The following is a 19,569-nucleotide window of genomic DNA, read 5'->3' as shown; positions in this document are numbered from 1 at the left end:
GTTTATAATATTTTGGCGAGTTTCCTAGATGGTGACCCCAGCGCTTTTTAGCAGAGATCAAGTCTGCATATTTTTAGACTGAAATTGAGTTATTTTCTGCTTTATTTTGTTAACTCCCCTACACTCTGAAAACAGTCAGTAGTCTCCTCCAGCAGGAAGACTTTCAGGCGTTTTTTAATACTCAGTAAACCTAAAGTGAATATCTAAGAATACTTACGTATTTTTATATAGTTACATTTATCTAAGAATAGTTACAAATTCAGTCTAAGAGGCTGTGCTGATACATTTCTGGCCACCAAAAAGGGGTTGACAGCTGGTCCAAAAGCTGAATGTTTCCTTTCATTTCCCCTCCCTGCTGAAAAAAAAAGAACTTAAACCCAACACACAGACTTGCTACCCTGGTTTTTATTTGTGTTCTTTAGTGGTGGTAGGAGTCCCTGCAGAAACATCCTGGAGCTTCCTGGGCATGCAGCATCCTGCTGGAGCTGCCTTTGAGCCACAGCAGAGAATTGGAACCAAAATATTTCCCTTTTCTCAGAACAGTTTTGTGTTCCTCCACGAAAATTTTCGCAGGGAGCTGTCCCATTCTGTCAAATGTATAATAATACAGGCAAACAAATATAAAGAACATGGAGAAAAAATTCCCAGCCAGGCCCTGCTGGTTGTTTCTGTAAATCTTAGGTTTACTGGTGAAGAAAGGGCTGTGAAAAATTCCCCCTGGGTTCAGTATTCCTGGGATGCTGGGGCTCAATGTCTGTGTCAGCTGACAGCTATTTCCTCCATTGAAACTTATCCACTTAGAACAGGAGCACTTTTAGTCCGTGCTCTGCCAGCAGTCACAGCTATTTTAATCAGCCTCTTTTGCCAATTCTGGATCCTGCACATCGTTCTGACATCCTCTTCAACCAGACCATGCAAGCAAGCAGCTGCTGTCAGAGCACCCCTCTCTGGAAGGCTGCTCCAAGCTGCAGAAGGCAGATCTGTTTGTTAATATTTGAGATCTGTCACTGGCTGTGCCAGCCAGCCTGCTGGTTCTGCTGGGATCTTCACTGCACGAAGGAATGAACAAAGTAACAAAACAAACAAAAGGGATCTGAGATCTCTAAATTGTTCTTTTTCCATGGCAACCTTCCTTGAAGACTAGAAGGCTGTTTAGGGGAAATAGCTGAGTGTACTTTCCCAGCCTTTTTACACTTCCCAGGGTCTGTTTCCCACTGATGAAACCTTACTGTCCCTTCAAGTGTCCATTCTTTGATATTATGCAAGCTCAGCTGCATTTGTGCAGCCTCAGACTTGCTGAGGAACAGCAGTCCTGCTAATGGAGCAAGAAGTGATCTCCAACCTTTTTGGATCCCAAAGAGTGGTCTCTCCTCCAAGCCTGGCAGCATTAGAGATGAGATTTCCAAGGATTCATAGCAAGACATCTGTCATGAGAATACTCTAGTCAGTCCTTCAGTTTAAACAAAGTAGCATGATCACTGGATTTTGTTTCATGAAACAGAACCACAGAAAAAAACTTGTCTGGAGTTGTTGGGCACCTCAGGTCTGTCCCACTGAGGTCTGGAACATCTGCTACCAATGCAATGTCTGCCTTCCCATCCTCTTCCTCAAACTTCTTGCTATTTTTTTTGTTATCCCACAAGGATATCTCGCTTCTCCTGTCTCAGAAGGGTCCAAAATGGGGAATTCTGTGGGGTTTTTGAGCCACAATTATCCAGATCTCTTCAAGGAGTTGGTGCACATTGGTCCTGTCTGTCCCTTTGTCTGCTGTGGGAGGATGTCCTCACCTCTGTGTTCATGGGAGGAACTTGAGAAACTCTCTCCATGCCACTGCACACTAAGGACATGGATAAAGCCCAGAGCAGGTTGGGCTGGTGCTTTCCCACATCTGTATCCCCTCCCAGCTGCAGTTGTGCCTTGTCACTGAGTGTCCTTGCTCTGAAGAGCTTTATTTCCACCCATTTATGGTGGAATCCCAACCACAGTAAGAGCAGGTCGCCCAGGCTCGACTCTGGGGCTGGAGGGACCCAAAGCTTTCTTTGGCCCTGCTGTGTGACCTGAGATCTTGCTTTGCCCCTGAGATGATGGATGCCAAGGGCTGATCGTGTCCTTTGGAGCAGGGCCCCTGACAAGGCATGGAAGGGTTCTGGCAGTTGTGGAGGGGAAGGTGGGGAGGAGAGGTAGTGCAGGCACTGAGAGGCGCCTCGGATCTGGCTGCTGTTGCTACCTGTGTGTCTTTCTAGCAGGAAAATGTTGCTAAGTTCCCCGTGCAGCCCTGGGAGCGTGTCATTCTCTGCGTGGGTGGGTGTAAAAAAGCTGTTGCAGAAAGTTTCAGAAGCAGCTTAGCAGTGAGAGGAGCTGCAGCTCGGGCCCATTTGCAAAACACGAATGCCACCTCCGCTCTGCACGGGGATCAGCTGACACTGGCAGGAGCAGTGCCACTTCTTCTACCGCTCTTGCAATTTTTTCAGTTCTTCACAGAAATTATTTGGTTCAAAATGTAGGTCAGTTAATCAGTTGCCAAGGCAAGGGCAGGATAACACATCTACCACTGGCCCCTGGTGCTGCAGTGCTGGCATTCTCATGGGTTTGGGAAGGCTGCTGTAGAACAGGGTACAAGTCTGGTCTGACCAAGTTTTCAATGTTTTTCTGAATCGAAGCACCCTTGCCAGCCCACTCTGTGCTGTGAAGACCTTCACGTTCTGTTGAATTTGCCAAGAGGAGATTTTTGAATAAAACTTACAAATGACAATAAATTTCAAATTCCATAGAAGTTAAAGGCCGCTGAAGATTGCTGCTTGAGTTCTCCAGCTATTTGTTCTTGACTCTTCAGTGCAGCAGGGTCTCTTACCTTTCTCTTTATCATCCTCTTTCCCCTTCCCAGTGCTCTTTGGCACGTTGCCTAACACCGAGCTGGAGAAGGAGGTTTCAACCTGCAGTCCTGCCCAAGAGGGGAGATGGCACAGAGGAGAGATGAAGCACCACCTCACTCTGGAGTCCCACACAGAAATTCAGGGCACACCATTCCAACCTGCCCTGCTGCCCAGGGCTGCCAAAACCACCAGCAGCTGTGGCTGTTCCACACCACCTCCCTGGGTGGTGCCTTCTGGCTTCAAAGCTTCCCCTTTCCTGGAACTGTCCTCCTTCCCCATCATGCCAGATGTGGACATTTGAAGGCCCTCTTTCTGGCTGCTGCTCACCTGTGGGACGTATTTGCTGACAGTCCCTGAAAGGGTATCCCCAAGTGGATATCTTTCTTCAGCCCCCAGCACGCAGACACCACAGAGCACATCTTAAATCTGTCTCAGCAGCAGGCTGGAAATGTCACTGAGACATTTGCTGAGGGGGTCAGGGACAGAGTCCTGCAGCACTGCTGCCATCAGGAGTGGAGGAGCTGTGCCCTGGGACAGCGATTTCCTCTCTCTGCACGTTGTACTTGTGATGCTGCTGTTGGCACAATAAACCAAGGAATCACTCTAAAAGAGCAGGAATAACTACTTTTGTAACAAGGAAATATCTCCTCCAGCAGCAGACAGCTTTTCTGTAGAGGGAAATAGAAATGTAATTACAAATGCAATATACCTTCACCTTTGAGTGTTTTTGGGGTTGGCATCCTTGCCGCTGTGAGAATCTCCTCCCTGAACTGAAGGGCAGCAGAGAGCCTCAAAGGGCCACACTGTAATAACATTTGTGTCCTGTTCCAAGAAGTGTTGAGGCTTTCTGCTGTTTTCCAGTGGAAGAGAGAAGTGTGGACAGTTCTCCTCATGTCACTAAGATGCTCTTGATTACATCTGTGTCTCTTTTACTGCCTCCAGCACTTGTCCAGGAAAAGGGTCCCTATTTTCCTAGGAGTTCTACAAATCAAAGACCTTGGAAATATTAAGAAAAATGCTTCAGCCCATCCCTGAGGACTTACAGTTTAAAAAAAGTGAGACACAGAGAGGGAGAAGAGTGGGACAATGGGAAAGTGCTGGTCACCAAGGCAGACAGTTGTTTTAGGCCTCTGGCAGAGTAGCTGCCATGAAGTCATTAAGCACTGAGCAAATAATTAAAACTGTTGTTCATGAATATTTCAGTGGAATATTTTCAGAGAGGATGTATTTCAGCCATGAAACATGTATTAGCCCAGTGAGGTGGAGACATGACAGGGAAAGACAGAGGGAAGGGGAAGGAGAAGCAAACAAGCAAACTCTGAAATAATTAATCATCAAATCCTTTTCCTCTTGCATGACTACCTGCTAAAATCCTCTGATGGACAAATGCAACAGTTACATCAGACCAGGACAGGTTTTGGGCCTCACTGAGTAGCTCTCCTTCCCTAGCTCCATATCTGCACTGTGGAAGGTCAAGCATCCACCCTGTTGATATCTTGGCATCCAGCTTGACTTGCTGCCACCTGTGGATGGGGCCCACCAAATTCCATAGCCTTCGGTGTAAAACTGCAGCTGAGTGAACCAGACAGGTCTGTTTATCTCCACGAGAGGTAAGAATTACTCTGAAAACTTCTGTTCACAGAGACAGAGCAGATCTCCCTTCAGTACTCTGCTCTTGCTTAGGAGCCCACACAGGAGGCGGATTTTAAAAGCATCTTGGCACTGAGTGCCCCTTCCATCTGTTCCCAGCTGGCTGAGGTCTTGGGAAAACCCTGGCACAAGCAAATCCAAGGTATGGATCCTGTGAGCTGTCAGATCCTAAGGCACAGTGGTCCCTGGCCTTCCCCAGGATGGGGTGAAGCCCATGGCTCGTGCACTTTCAGTGTCTCATCTGACATTTTTGCTGTGGCAGTGTGGCATGTGATCGCTGCCAGGAAAAGTGACAACCGGTATTTAACAAGGAAGGATAGTCTTCAGCTGGGTTTTGCAGGAAAAGCAAACTTGAAGAAATCCTCTTCCTGCCTGTATGTGATGGAGTGATCTTGGACATGAGACAGCCCAAATAAAGGGGCTTCCATGTGGAAGGATATTTCCTTCCTAGGTGCTGCCATCCTGCCAGATGCCCAGGGTAGTACACCCTGCTCCCCACACCTTAAAAGAAAGGGATGGGATAGCAAGAAGCAAAATCCTTTCACCATGAAAACAGGGCCTGCATTGATTGCTGAGCTTTGCATTTGCCAGGCTGAGCCCTCTGCTCAGCCAGGGTGTCCTGCCGAGGCTTCTGTCCCTCCTCACACTGAGCACCATATGGATGGGCTGCTCCTGCAGGGAATGTGTTTGTGCATTCCTGCCTCTCCCCAGCCATCCCCTCCATGCAGGGACTCAGACAAACAGCCCTGCACACAGGGAGCTGCAGCAGCTGCTGCTCAGGCTTGACCCACCCGCTGCTAGACAAGCCGACAGGCTGGAGAGCAGAGCCCTCGATTCCTGTTACTCATTTCTTTTGGCATAAACAGCCAGGCCAATTAAATCACAGATGGGGAAACACTTCCTATATGTATGCAAAGGAATGAGAGGGAAAGAGAAAATAAGCAGATTTCATGGTTTTGTTTGTATACACTGGAATAATTTTATATTAAAAAACTTGAACAGGTTGTTGATGACTACTGAGAGGCACGAAGAAAGATCCTCGTTAGCAATCTCTGCCCTCCCTGTTGGGCAATGAGGACTTATGTTTGTGTACTAATGGGTTTCCACTGAGGAAAAACCCTGCTCCTGTGGAGCAGGCTGTTAAAGGGAGAAGAGACCCCCGGGTGGATTCTTTCTTCCACCAGCAATGCTCAAAGCAGCAAATATTCTGACTTGGGGCCCTGGAAAACAAAAGTGAAGTGGTCCCAGAGTGCCAGCGTAGGAAGTGCTGCAGCACTACTTCATCCTACTGCTTTCTCTAAGTACAGCAACAGGAGATTCAGGGAGCAAGGCTGCATGGAGAAAACCATGAGGTGATTACATCAGGCATTGCTGAGGTGCTGGACAAAAAGAGCACCAGGGTCAGAGAATCCTTGGAGATCCATGCCTCAAGGCAGTTTGCTTTCTTCCTGAGGTCAAGAATAGAAGCTGACTCAGGCACGACAGAGGCACATTAGAAAGATGTTCATGAAATCATGGAACTTAACCCAGCAGCTCTGTGCTACAAGACCTGCAGGGTTCCCTCATTTACTCTTTTTCTTATTGCCCTGCAGTTGAGGGGGGGTCTCTCTGCTCTCTCTGTGATGCAGGCAGACGAACTGTTGGGAGAAGCTGTTCTTTGTACTCGGGCAGGTGACTCACTCTTCAACAGCCTTGTTTCTGGAGAACTGCCCTGATTTATCAGCAGCTTCCTGCCCTGCTTGCTGTGCAGTGAAAGGAAAAGCAAAGCCTTCCTGGCTGGCTCTTGGTGCTACTGGGCTCCTTGCAGCTGCTCACCTGACTGTCTTCTGCACACCCACAGCTCAGCTCTTCTGTGGGGGAAGAGAGAAATCTCCTTGAATGACACCCACACTCGTGCAAAGCCTGCCCATTGAGACCCAGCAGAGCCTCTGAGTGCTGCAGTTGTAGGAGGGAGGGCTTTTGCTTACAAGAGATGAGGGGCTGGTGTCTGCTGGCATGACAGCTCTGGGATGTGCTTCTGCTGGAGAACATGGAGTTCTTGTCTTGCAGTTGCTGAGTCACAGAAAAAGCAGAGCAGTAATTTCAGGGTGCTGGCAGCTTCACACAAGGTTAGACCTCCCATTCCCATGCCAACGGCGGTGATGACGCAGTGAATTGCTCCAGGTCAGCTGGTGAAGTTTTCCCATTGTGGGAAAGGGGATCTTGTTGAGTCTTCCTGTGCTGAGCACAGAGTTGAACCCAGAGATTCCAGAACACGTGCTCCAGTTTCTGCAGCCAGTGCTGCTGGCACTGGCAGGTGTTTCTTGGGATCTATAGCTGGTCAGAGTGACCCCAAGATGCGTTAGAAAGTCTCTTTTACCAGCCCAGCAGTCAAAGAAGGAGTCAGAGCTCTTAATTTCTCAGTCTCAAGGTTGTTTCTTGTATCTTATCTATAAAATTCTTTCTCCTGTCCTGCTGAGGTCAGCTCAGCAAGACAGTCAGAGGCATTCTCCCTGCCCCAGGGTGGTGTTATCTTTTTATACTAAAAACTACGTGTACAATGTTTACAATTACTTTCCAATACCTATCACCTATGTTAAACAGTGAGTTTCTACTCTAAACCAATCTAAAAGTGCCACCATCACAGCAGAAGATGGAGGCCAAGAAGAAGAAGAAGGAGGAAGGCTGGACACGCCCAGATTCCTCCATCTTGCCCTCTGAACCCCCATTCCAAAAACCCCCAAAAATCTATTTTTCACCCTGTGATAAATTCACTATCATTCTACTTAGACTTTTGTGGCTTGTAATTCTTCATACAAGGTTGGTGATTGTTTTTTCCAAGGGCTAAATCAAAGGCACAGGGGTCCTGGGCTCTGTGCCAAGGTCTCTGAGCCCCCTGGGCAGGGGCTGGAGTCCTCCAGGGCAGCCAGAGGAATTTCCTGGGTTCTGACAGGTGCTGATGGGTGTCTGGGTACGGTGCCTGTCTTACCGAACATTTTTTTTCCTCCTAATTCTTTCTTTCCTCATCCAAGGATAGTTTTGGAGACTAGGCAGGAAGGATGCCAGATATTTTCTTTGTGCTGCAGTGATCACACTAAGTAATGCAATTACCAGGTCTCCCCCACAGAATGAGCATCCTGGACAGGAATAATTTCTTTAGTGTCTCCCTTCTCAGCTCTGTGTTCACCAAAGTACATCCTCAAGTCTGCAGTCAGCAGCAGAGACAAAATATCCCCTAGGTCCAGAACATCTCTTCCCAGGAGTTTATTCACTTAAACCTCCCAGCCTTAACAAGAGGAGTTGATTCCTCAGTAGGATCACATTTATGCAAAAGAAAAATGTGTTGACTACTGAAAAGCAATTAAAAACGGAACGCTTAAACAGCCAAATAGGAATTTATGCACCGAATTCTTGTTGATTTGTTAAGACTTTGTGTGCATAAATATATATATTTATAAATATATATACAGCATTTCAGAAAAGAGTTTCTTTGAGAAATTTATTGTATCAGAAGATGTCCTAAAATGTTTTGGAAATATTTCATCATACCCTATCAATACATTTTCAAGCAAAAAGAATGCTTTTTTTTCAATTGGAAAGAAACTTTTCATCTGCAAGGTTTAGTCAATGTATATATATATAAACACACAGAAAACTCAGTAGCAGCAAGAAATAGTTCAAAATTATGTCTAGAAACTCCTAACATTATTTTCCATAATTGAAAAAGAATTCTGATGGCATTCATTTGTGTTCAACATATTTTTTTACAGTGTTTCCTGCTCTTGGTCAGAAAGAAATGAAAATTTTCATCTCAGCTCCTTGCCTTTATCTCTGATTAGTCTTCAATAGAGTTAGACTTTAAAAATTTATTAAAAGATGTCCCTCTTCTTCTCCTCTAGAACTTTAAAAACTTTCCTTCCGGGTTTTTAATCTTGTGGAATGTCGGAGTTGTATTTTCAATGCAATTAAATTAATTGACAAAATCCAGACATTTTGTTTTATATGGGAAGGAAACGTTAATCGTTTTAATCAGAAGAGAAAGATAACACATTAAATTTTTGAAATAAAAAAAGCCCCAATCACCAAAGTGTCTGCAAGAAAGAGACAGATTTGTCCAGGGTCATTTTCTGTCGCTGCTTAGGAGGAATCCCAGAGCTCTGAGACACCTGAAACACAGATTTCCAGACACTCAGCTGTGTTTGCTGCTGCTGTCTGGCTGGGAGCCAAAGTCAGGAGGCAGGGAAAAGCTGACTCTGAGAGCAGGCAGGTGCTGCTCCTGTTAGGGAATGGCTGTGGATATGAACAGAAGGAACTGAAGCTCCTGGGATCTTACTTTTTTTGTGGACTGGGCTTTGTGGTGCCAAGCTTGGCACTTCCTACTTGCCCTGGGGAGTTCAGACCACCAGGAGCTTTCTGAAGTTGAATTTAGGGCTTCCCGCTATTTATCTGTCTCCTCTCTATCATCATCTATCTTCAGTGTTTCCTGCTATGTCAAATGCATCCTTCTAACACCCGATCCAGATTGACTGAGGCACTTTCTTCTTGACACACATTAGTAAAGCTCCTTGCATCTTTTCAAAACCAAAGCCTTCCTCTGCAAGGAAAAAGAGCCTTGTTCATACCCTGCAAAGTGATGTATTGCAGAGCTGGCTGATACAAAGAGCTCAGTGCAAACTGATTTGCATCTTAAAGCAATACAATTAAACCAGCAAATATCCTGTGTAGACACTTTCTGTATCCTAGTGACCCGGTGATTTAGTTAGATTTCTCTCTAATTGCTGTTAAAATAGAAGTTCAGTGGAATCCACATACATTGCAGAAGCCTGAGTTTGCTGAAGCCTCTACCTTTCCTTGCAGGATTTTTCCAGGGAGAAGTGTGTAAAAGACACAGATCTATCTCTAGAGGATCTTGCAAGCTCGGAAATAATGTGATTTTGAGCCCCATTTTGTAGCCACTTCAAAAAAACATTAATTCTTCCATTGCATCCAAAGAAGAATTTGGTCTCGGACCTTTGGAGAAAGTTTCCAGCTTTTCCAAGTGTTGTGATCCAGTGGGTGAGAGATACCCCTGGCTGAGTCAATGTGCAGATAACACCACATGCCAAAGTCAATAAAACAGATTTTAATTAATAGTAAATGTGAGGTAGAGACATAGAAAGAAACAGAAAAGATGAGGGGGTGAGAGAGATCAAGCAAAAGGTAACCACCACCTGTGGATCCAGAAGCATCCTGTTGGTCCTTCTTCACCCTTCTCGGTGGGGGGGAGGCCCTAGAGATTTGTTTTTCTGGAGATTCCATCTTTGTGCACTCCAAGTTCTGTGTATCCACAGAGCACAGATGCCATTCCCATCCTTTAGGGTGATGTGTGCATCAGCAGTTGCTTCCTTGCTGACACCATGCCACAAGGGGAAGTTTTGTCCTAATCAGACACACCCTCAGGCCTGGAATTAGCACCCTTCTGTGACAAATTTCTGCCACCTGTGCTTATTTCAATTTGCCACTGTGGTGACTTGGCTTATGGCAAGTTCCTTCTGTGGCCTTGACAGTGTTGGGTGACAGGGAATTGTGTCCTATCCTTACACCTGGCCACAGGGAGATTGGAGGCAGCCTGCTAATGTTAATTCAGACAGGAGCCTAAGTGGGATGTATCCCTGCTGAAGTTGTTTGCCTGGCAAGAGTGCTGCAGGATCCTCAGGCTCTTAATTAGCTGGTGCTCTCTCCAGTTATAAAGCAAATTGACTAAATATTCTGGCCAAGTCAAGAGATGGTTCTAACACTCACAGCCTGTGGCTCTCCTTGCCCTTAGAATTTTCTTTCTGATGGATTAACAGAACCCAAGAACAACTTTTTCCTCAGTACTTTTTTGTCAGGCATTTTTTCTCATATCCCACTCAACACAATCCATGGAGTATGGTTATTGTTCCCTGTTAATCATCCCTCTGGTCATGAAGCTCCTTGTGCCTGCCTGCTAAAGCCAGTTGCATCACTTGTGCTGTGTCTCCAGGAGAGAGGGAGAAAAGAGGATTAAGTTTTGAAGAAAACAAAATGCAATGCAAGGAAAAAAAACATTCAGGGTTTTTTTTTTTCCCCATTGTTGGGGTTTTTTGTGGACTTTGAGAAAGTAGAGGAATGGAAAGGGGAAAAAAGCTTTCCTATGAAAGAGATAATCTTCATTATTCGATCTTTGGTGACTCTTTTGAAAAGCTGAGTTCACACAAGGTAAACAGAAGGGAAGATGAATAAGTTACTTCATATTCACTGTCAGGTGCTGCAGAGTCCACAGTGCCTGCTAACTTCTTATCCTTTTAGTTAACATATTGAATTACCAAATGTTTCCCAGGAAATAGCTCGGGATGGATCTCCTTCCCAGAAGAATGAAACCACATTGGTGAGGATCACAGGAGCTGCAGCCTTTGCAGGCTGCTCTGGCAGGAATTCCCCAGAGCAGCCCTCCAGGGACAATCCCATATAACTGGTGTGGTACTCACCACTTGTGCTGGCAAAAAACCAACTCTCCTAAGGAAACCAGGTCCTGCCAATAACAGTTCAGAAAGTGCTGCTCTGAAAGTGCTCAACACGTGAAATTGGGAGCAGATAAACAGTGTGACACAGAATACACCCAGGGAAACCATGGGTGGTTGTAATACCAAAAAAAGTAGCTGGGAAAGGTACTGTGATCAACAAATGAGTGAACCTCACCTCCAGAGTTCTTAGTCTTATCTCAAAAATCATTAATATGCTAGGGGACTTTATAATTCCCAGAGAATTAGTTTCAGCTCTGGAGGGACACCTGTGGGTGAGGAAATTGATAAACTAATTCTCTGATCAAATCTCTTCATGTCAGGAGGAGAAACCACCCCAGAGACAGTTCTAAAACTGCACCTGTTGTCTTTCCCTTGTTCTCCCCCAAAATGTGGCTCAAGGTGCCCAAGGCAGAAACTCCCATCATTCTTGCCTGTTCCAAGGGTGGGAGGTGAGGATTGAGGACTGAGATCTTCTCTGGCAGCACTGAGCAGCATCTTCCACCCTTTCCTGTGCTGGGTGACTCATGCTGGGGGGAAGAGACATTGTTGTGAATGTAAAGCACACACTGGCATCACAAAGGAGGAAGAGGACCAGAGACAGATAGAAGGAACCACAGGAAAAGGAAAAAAAAAAAAAACAAATCCAACAAAAACCCCAAAAAACACCATAAAACCAAAACCATAACAAACAAACAGACAAACAAAAGTGACCAAAACACAAAACCAAAGAAACAAACCAAAAAAAACCCCCAAAAAACCACCAAACCAAAAAAAAAAGCCCACAGGGCAGGTTCCCTCCCCTTTGGTACTGTGGACATACTGCAGGGAGGAGCAGCAGGTTTGGATCAGGACAAAGAGAATCTGCTTTCTACACCAACCTTACATAACAAGTTAAAGGTACAAAGAGATGAATGCAGCTTTCCCCAGAACCTCCTTCTAGCAGGGCCCTAAAAAAGTCATCACAGGGTTCTAAAAGCCCTGCTTTTCCTTGTGAAATGCAGAGGAGACTTTCTCCAGGCTTATTTGTGTATAAGCACTTTGTGAATAACACCTTGCAAAACTTTGTACAACAGCAAGAACTTGTAAGTGTCTGAATTTTTATGTGTAAACTGGGCTTCCCACCTGTCATCTTTTGCAAATTTTCTTCTCTATCATCACAAAACATCTGCTTGAGGGCTAGAAGGAAAGTGGAAAGGCAAAATCATCTTCTTTACCATAAACATCTAAATTCCTGTATATGCCAGGAAAAAGAGAACTGCCTTTGTGTCTCAGGCTCATTCTCTCCAGTGCAATCAAATGAACAGCTGTTGCTGTGGAGCTTGTCTAAAAACATCTCTCTGCATTCTGCTCGTTCAGGTCTTTTATTCCTGCTGTTCCCAACATGTGTAGTTTTATCTCTGCTCAGAGACACAATCAAATGCCACAGGCAACACCAGCCAGGGGCTGAATCATGTCTTTGCCTACGCCATATTTTCAAATTCCAGCAGAATTCTTTGATACCAAAATGGTCCAATGGCCAAAACACAGATTTTATGAAAGTTGAACGTGAAAAAGAGACAGACTCATGCTGGTCTTCATTTACACCCTCATCCCCTCATTCACACTCTATTCTCTTGAACCTTTCATGGATTTCCAGAGATAAATATTGCTCCCAGTGTCTCCTTCTACCAACTCAGCATCATTTAATTTGGTGGCAGTAGCAGTACCATTTCTCAGGCCACTGCTTTTTGCCTGCCACATCACTGTTCAGGAGCTTGGCAGGAAAATGTAAAGGCTGGAAGTTAACATGGTATTGTAGGGAAAAGGAGGAGGTGCTCACAATGCAGGAAATGCCACTTGAAAGGTTGGATGAAGAAAGGTCAGATTAAACTACAGAGGGACTGAAACTGCTTGAATGTGTTTGGAAATACCTGCATTTCAGGTGACACCTGCTCCCCATTGTTTCCTTAGTAATTTCCAGAAGGAGAAGGTCTGTGACCGTGTTCACAGGGGTCTCAGGTTGAGGGAAGAGACGAGGATCTGACTCCATGTTTCAGAAGGCTGATTTATTATTTTATGATATATATTATATTAAGACTATATTAAAAGAATAGAAGAATGGATTTCATCAGAAGGCTGCCTAAGAATAGAATAGCAAAGAATGATAACAAAGGCTCTGCCTCGGACTCTCTGTCTGAGCCAGCTGGGCTGTGATTGGCCATTAATTAAAAACAACCACATGAGACCAATCACAGGTCCACCTGTTGCATTCCACAGCAGCAAATAATCAATGTTTACATTTTGTTCCTGAGGCCTCTCAGCTTCTCAGGAGGAAAAGTCCTAAGGAAAGGTTTTTTCATAAAAGATGTCTGTGACAAACATCTGTTTGAGCCTCATGTCCATTCCCTGGGCCATCCTTCCAGCTGAAATTACAGAAGCTTCTGGAAGAGCTCTTTGCCCCCACAGACTGAACTTTCCATTATACCATGGGCATAATGGAATTTCCAAATACCTGACAGAGCAAAGAACAATTTGTCCTTTATTTAGTTCATAATTTCTGCCTGTGGAGCTGTTTGCTTGGACTGCATAGATCCTTTGATGCTTTCCTCAGGACTGACAACCATCCTGCCATGTCCCAGTCCCTGTGCTGAGTGTCTGTCAGCCCCATGCTTTTCCAGCTGACTGGCACCTCCCTGCTGTCATTGTCAAGGTCCAGAGCCAGGTCCTGACTTCACCCTTTACCCATCCATGTCTTTAGCAAAGGCACTGGAGTCTTTTTCTCACCATCAGTGGCATTACGTGGTATAAGCCTGAAGGTGGAATTACTGCCCAAAAATTGGAGATTAGCAAAAGTACAAGTTTAGGCAAGTTAAAAAGAGGAGACAGAGTGTTTGACTAGAAGAAGCATAGAAGATACAGGAGCAGAAGAATCATCTGTATGAGCTACTCCTCATTCTGTGCCTTTTTTTTTTTTTTTTTGCATGTCACTTGAAGAAGTCAAACTCAGAATCTGGCCAGTGGCTGCATGGAGCCTGTACATCCCTGGCCTTTCTGGCTCTTTGTTCCTGTGAAGTGAAAAGAAATCCTTTCACCACCTGACCAAATGGGTCAGGATAATCTCTTCTCCTCCTGCATGGAGCCAGTCCTGCTCTCCAGCCTCGGGGGGAAGAGGCAGGATTAATGATTGCGATCAGTGTGTTTCTTGTTTGCAGATACTGCGTACCAGGAGGTATTTTGAGAGTATGATATATGAGTCACTGTGGGATGCAGCAGAATGTTTTAGCCTTGCAGCTTGGAGGTACATTATTCATCTTGTCTGGGCCTGTAAAAGCTGCAGCCCAGAGACACCCTGAATCTGGTCTGCAGAAGCTCAACCTGAACCTCCAGGGAAGTTCCTTGAAAGTGTTTCTTAAAAAGACATTCATTATTTTAGTTTAAAAAAAAGAAGATAATACCTCCAGATCTCCTTACCCCTTCTTCCCCCACGCCTCCTCACATTTCTGGCTTACTATCAAAGCCTCTAAAGAGAAGATTGTTTGGTGGCTGGTATTTGCAAAAATCCCTGTTTTCAGCCTTGTAGCACCCAACCTTCATCACAGCTTGTGCCCCCTGCTCCTATCCAAAAGCTGCTTTAAATTGTTATATCCATCATCTGTCTGCCAGCCACAGCCTTGCCAGGGAAGGGAAGAAATGAGTGGACAGAAGTACTGTAAAACTCCACAGATAACACAATTTTTTTCAGGAAGTACACTAACTTTTGCAGCAACTTTCAAGCGCATTAGAAAAAGTTGAGACACCTGGAGTAGCTGGATGAGTCTGTAGTGAATTAAACTCTTGTTGGTAGAGCATGTGGGTCTTCATTCTTGCACCAGTCCTGGCTACACTGTTCTCTGAAACAGATGTTGCTGAAAAAGCTATGGAAAAGCTGGGTGTGATTTGGCTGTCTGATCTACACAAGACATTTCTTGACCTCATGGATTTTGCCAAAGCACAGACATCTCTCATGGAAAACTCAGCAGGATGTAATTTCTTTCTGTCAGGTATGAAAAGGGATGGTTGGATTCATCCCAAAACTAAAGGACTTTCCCAAAGTGACCAAAACCACCAAAGAGCTGATCCCTGTTCAAAAAAAAAAAAAAGGAAAATCAAGACAAACTGTTCATTATTTGCTAGACGCTAAACTATTATTTTTGGCCTTAGTTGCATTTTGTTTGGTAAGTATTTTCAGATCCTTTTAGCTTAAACCTGCAGAAATGCTGTCATTTTCATATAATGATGTTGAGTAGTAATGTGAGTGTTTTGCTAATTAGGAATAGCATCAAAGAATTTTCTTATTACTAAGCAAATTCCTTCAGATTACTCTTTTACAGACAAAAGCTGGTTTCTGTGTGGTTGGTTTCTCCATCTCCATGTAAATCTTTTTTACCAGAATAAAGGAGAACTATAATGTTTGTCCTTCCCATATGCCCTTACCAATGGAGTATACAGTTAAAATTTCATATAGGAGGGGTTTAATTCTCCTAAATTACAAAATATGCATTCAGTTAAGAGGAAAAAATGCACTCAGATTAGGTAATTTGTTGGAAACTAGAATTTCTGTGAAGGCGCGGGTGTGTTCCCCAAACAAAATCACTTTTTATCATAATGTCTGGAGCTGCATAATTAAAAAACTTCATGGCAGCACATGACTAATACAAGATATATGGTTTTGGCTGGGTGAACATTTTAGCAAGAAACTGGGTTTTCACCATAGATCCAATCCTTTCACAAAGGTCAGGGCTGTCCTCAAAGAGTTCACCAAGTAAAAAACCCTGTTCTTTTTGAGCAGGGTTGTTGCTGCACTGAAGATCCTATCAGCAAAAAGGCTACTAGAATTTGAAAAATCAGCCTTCTGAATCCTTTTGGGTCTTTCAACTCATTATTTTTGGTAAATCCAACCTCTTCTATTGAAGCAATCAAGATATACTGTCAAGTTTTCAGATTATTTGACATTTTGACTAATGGTTTCTTTTCCCTTTGACTTTCCACCTATTTTTAGGTGAAGAAATGCTGGTTTAAAACTTTACAAAGTTTCATTTAAAAGAGGTCAACCCAAACGTTGCAGATTTCTCCGTTACATAAAGTGACATTTCAGAAATGCCAATTTGAAAATGTTCCATCATTTTTAAACTTTCCCTTCATTTTGGGGGGTCCAACCTTGGTTTATCCAAAAGTTCTGTTATGTTCATTGCTGCGCATTTACCTCAGTCCAACTTCAGTAAACAGGAACCTTCCAGATTGGTCTGTGGTGGGCAGCAGGTGCATGAGGAAAATCTCTGAGGGGAGCTGAAGGACCAGCTCTTTCTAAAGCTTTTCCTGCTTTTCTTGCCAGCACTTTTAAGAGTTGATGATGACTAACATGATCCCAAAAGACCCTAGCGTTTTTTTAAAAAGGAATCTTCTTTTGAGTCTTTGGTGGTTTCAGACTAGGAGATCATGAAATCTTTGGTTACCCTGCAGAGAGACTTTGCAGAGTGAGTAGGATGTTTTCCCCACCTAAACCAAAGGTGTGCAAACCTGTGTTATTTCTATCTTGCTGCTTTGAAACAGCTCCCTCCAGCCTGCAGCCTCGCCTGTATTGTTTGATATTGTTTCTGCCTGAAATATTCATAAAGCATTATGCTTAAAAAATTAGGTTGATGAATGAGAAGAGACAGTTCTCCTAATAAAGTCATTGAGGTTTTTTGGGGACTTTTTTAATGTGTGGAAGCTTGTCATTTGGCTGCTGCAGATTGGTCTGAGCAGCAAAAACATAAAATAAGAACCAAAACAAACAAACAAAAAACCAAACAAAAACCTAAACAAAAAATGAAAACAAAACAAAACAAAAAATCCGAAGTCAAAAATAGAGTAGTAGATGGCTCTGAAGAAGAAAGTGTCCCAGCACATCGATCATTTGTGGAGACACAATTACAACATTGAGGTTTCCTCACTCGTTGTAATGAGGGAACAAAGAATGTCTCAGAACTTAAGGAGCTCATTTGCTTATACAAGACCTGTCTTGTAGCTGACAGATCTCTTACTGGTGTCCCTGCTTGTTACCACACCATGGTCTACAAAAATGACACTGTCCTTTGAGATGCTGCTGGTTCCATCACCGTCTCAATTGTGCAGACGACCTCATTTGACTAAAAAATGTCTGATTGCCCACCAGTTTAACCTGTCAGCTCCCAGGATCCTGTTTCAGCCAAGAAATTAGAGTCACCCCTTTATTTCACCAGGTAAAACAAATAAATATCCGTTGTTGTTGTTGTTGTTGTATCTCTTGCAGACAAACAAAGCAGTGGCCAAGGGGGATTTCCACCACGCGAGCTCCAGCTCCCGGCGAGCTCTCTTCCTGGCTGTCCTGTCCATCACAATTGGAACTGGCATCTACGTCGGGGTAGCTGTGGCTCTTATTGCCTACCTGTCAAAAAACAACCATCTATGAGCCTCAGGAAAGGGGGAAGAACCAGCCAAGCCAGCTCCTGCACAGCAGGAGTCCCCAGCACATCAGACTGAGCGGTTTTCCAAAAACAGACAGACACTTTTGGGGGCAGGTACAGGATGAGAGGGGCTTGTGCATTGTTGTAGGGTGGGAAGCTGGAGGGGCTGGGGGGAGTTTCACCATTTGTGATGCACAAGTCTTGCTTATCTTCATCAACCCCTGGACAAAAAAGGGAAAGAAAGAGCAAAAGAGTGACAAAGAATGAAAAGAAGAAAAAAATAAAAGGAAGGGAAACGGGGGAAGTGTGGAGAAGGGTGTTTTGCCTTTGCCTTCTTTTCAATATGGTGTTTACAAGCATCTGGCAAACTGAGCTGTTCTCTTATTACCTTCTTGGTCACCTGAACTTTGCAGGCAGCATGAGCTTGTGCTTAATTTGCTTGTTAAGCACGGCACTGAGATCTGGGAAAGCACGGACAGCGACTGGTTCTCTGAAAGAGCAATATAAAAACAAGAGGAAGAGCATGGCTTGTTTTGTCTTTTGAATGCAGGGCTCATTGGCTTAAGAGGGAATCAGACACCTCAGTGTAGAGTAAGTATTGCCTACTCTTCTTGTTGGGGGTAAGTTTCCATGGAAGGAGAAAAGGAAATTAAAAACATTTTTGCTTCCTTTCCTTGTTTTTGGATCAAGGTGTGCCCCACAGGCCCACTCAGTGAGGAACAGCTGAGGTTGTCACTGCATGACTCGGCTCTGCAGACAGAGTACAATTTCGAAGTAACGTGAGACCCGTTGTAAAATTAATTCCTCCATCCAGTCACATTGTGATAACAGCACTTTACTGTGGCATTATTGCTCATCTGGGCTGCTCCACCTCACTGTGGAGACCTGCACAGCAGTCAGTGCAAGAAACCTGGGGAAAAAACGCAAACCGAAATACTAATACGTTTTTAATTAAAAAAAAAAATCACGGTAAAGCATGGGAATTAACCAGAGAAAGGAATGCTTCATACATTTCTGGGGTCCTGCTCATACACAGACCAGTGAATACCACTCAGATCAGAAGCTCACAGCTCAGCTGTGCATCAGGGACACGGCATAGCCATGGAGAGACAAGCCTGTTCCCCAATAAGCAGAGCAGTGGTGAATTGTAGGGGAATTGAACCTTGTCTTTCCTTCACTGACTGAAATGATACATTTATTTTCTTCTTTACTTGCTCCCCACACTCAATTGTTTTTTTTGTCTTACAGATTTCCCTGCATTCAACTATTTTTTTTTGTCTAACCATTTCGTCCCACCCCAGGGTGTAACAGCATAGACATTTATATGTAGCTGCATATATATTTACACAGAGAGGGGAAAACCAATCAAATCAGTGACCATTTTCTTATTCAGCTGCCTCGTATTTTACAAACACGGTTTCTTTAAACCAGGATGTCATCAAAGATGTTTTCCTCCAACTCTGTATTGTGTGTCATCTTTGCTCTGGGACAGGTTTTTTTCTCTTGTTTTAGGTTTCCATTATTTTGGTTCGAATTTGACTTCTTTTGTTTTGAGGGGGGAGAACAAACACATGCAATCCTATTTTTCTGGTAGCTATACGGTTTATTAAAACACATGGTATACAGCTACTGGTGCTTTGTGTCACACTTTTTTTTGGGGTGGATGTGAAGCTTTAGACTGAGAGAAATTTGGCCCAGGACACCCAGTCCAGCTACCTTGGGAGGTGCTTGTATGCACCATCTCATGCTCTCCCTGGAATTCACAGAACCATAGAATGATTTCAGTGGGATGGGAGCTTAAAAATAATTTAGATCTAACCCCCCTGCCACAGACAGGGATTCCATCCACATTAGATGGCAAATTGTTGGGGTACAAGCTAAGCCTGGGGGGCAATGTACTCCCAGTCCCTTCTGCATATGTATTATGCATGATTTGTGGGAAATCAGTCAGTTTTTCTCATAAAGCCTGAGCTTTGGAGTACATGGTATTGAATAAAAACTCACTGATTATTCCCTTAAAGGGAAAGGAACTAGTATTTCCTAGCCTTGATTTGACTTACACCTGGAGTTCCAAAAATCAGAAAGCAAATACAGGTACTG

The 19,569-nt window shown here is 44.1% G+C and overlaps 1 protein-coding gene across 1 annotated transcript in view; it reads left to right on the top strand.

The window, feature by feature from the left end:
• The window catches only part of SYNDIG1 (synapse differentiation inducing 1), a 50,764-nt gene extending 31,666 nt beyond the window's left edge, over nt 1-19,098 (top strand). The window contains exon 4 of the mRNA XM_030945685.1: nt 17,316-19,098. Coding sequence (XP_030801545.1) covers nt 17,316-17,474 — 159 coding nt within the window. The 3' untranslated portion in view covers nt 17,475-19,098. The remainder of the gene's footprint in view (nt 1-17,315) is intronic.
• Nucleotides 19,099-19,569: the final 471 nt, after the last annotated feature.

This window comes from Camarhynchus parvulus, chromosome 3 (assembly GCF_901933205.1).
Source record: "Camarhynchus parvulus chromosome 3, STF_HiC, whole genome shotgun sequence".
In the NCBI taxonomy this organism is placed as follows: Eukaryota; Metazoa; Chordata; class Aves; order Passeriformes; family Thraupidae; genus Camarhynchus; species Camarhynchus parvulus.
The sequence above is the reverse complement of the archived record's forward strand: the minus strand, read 5'-3'. Positions and strand labels throughout refer to the sequence as shown.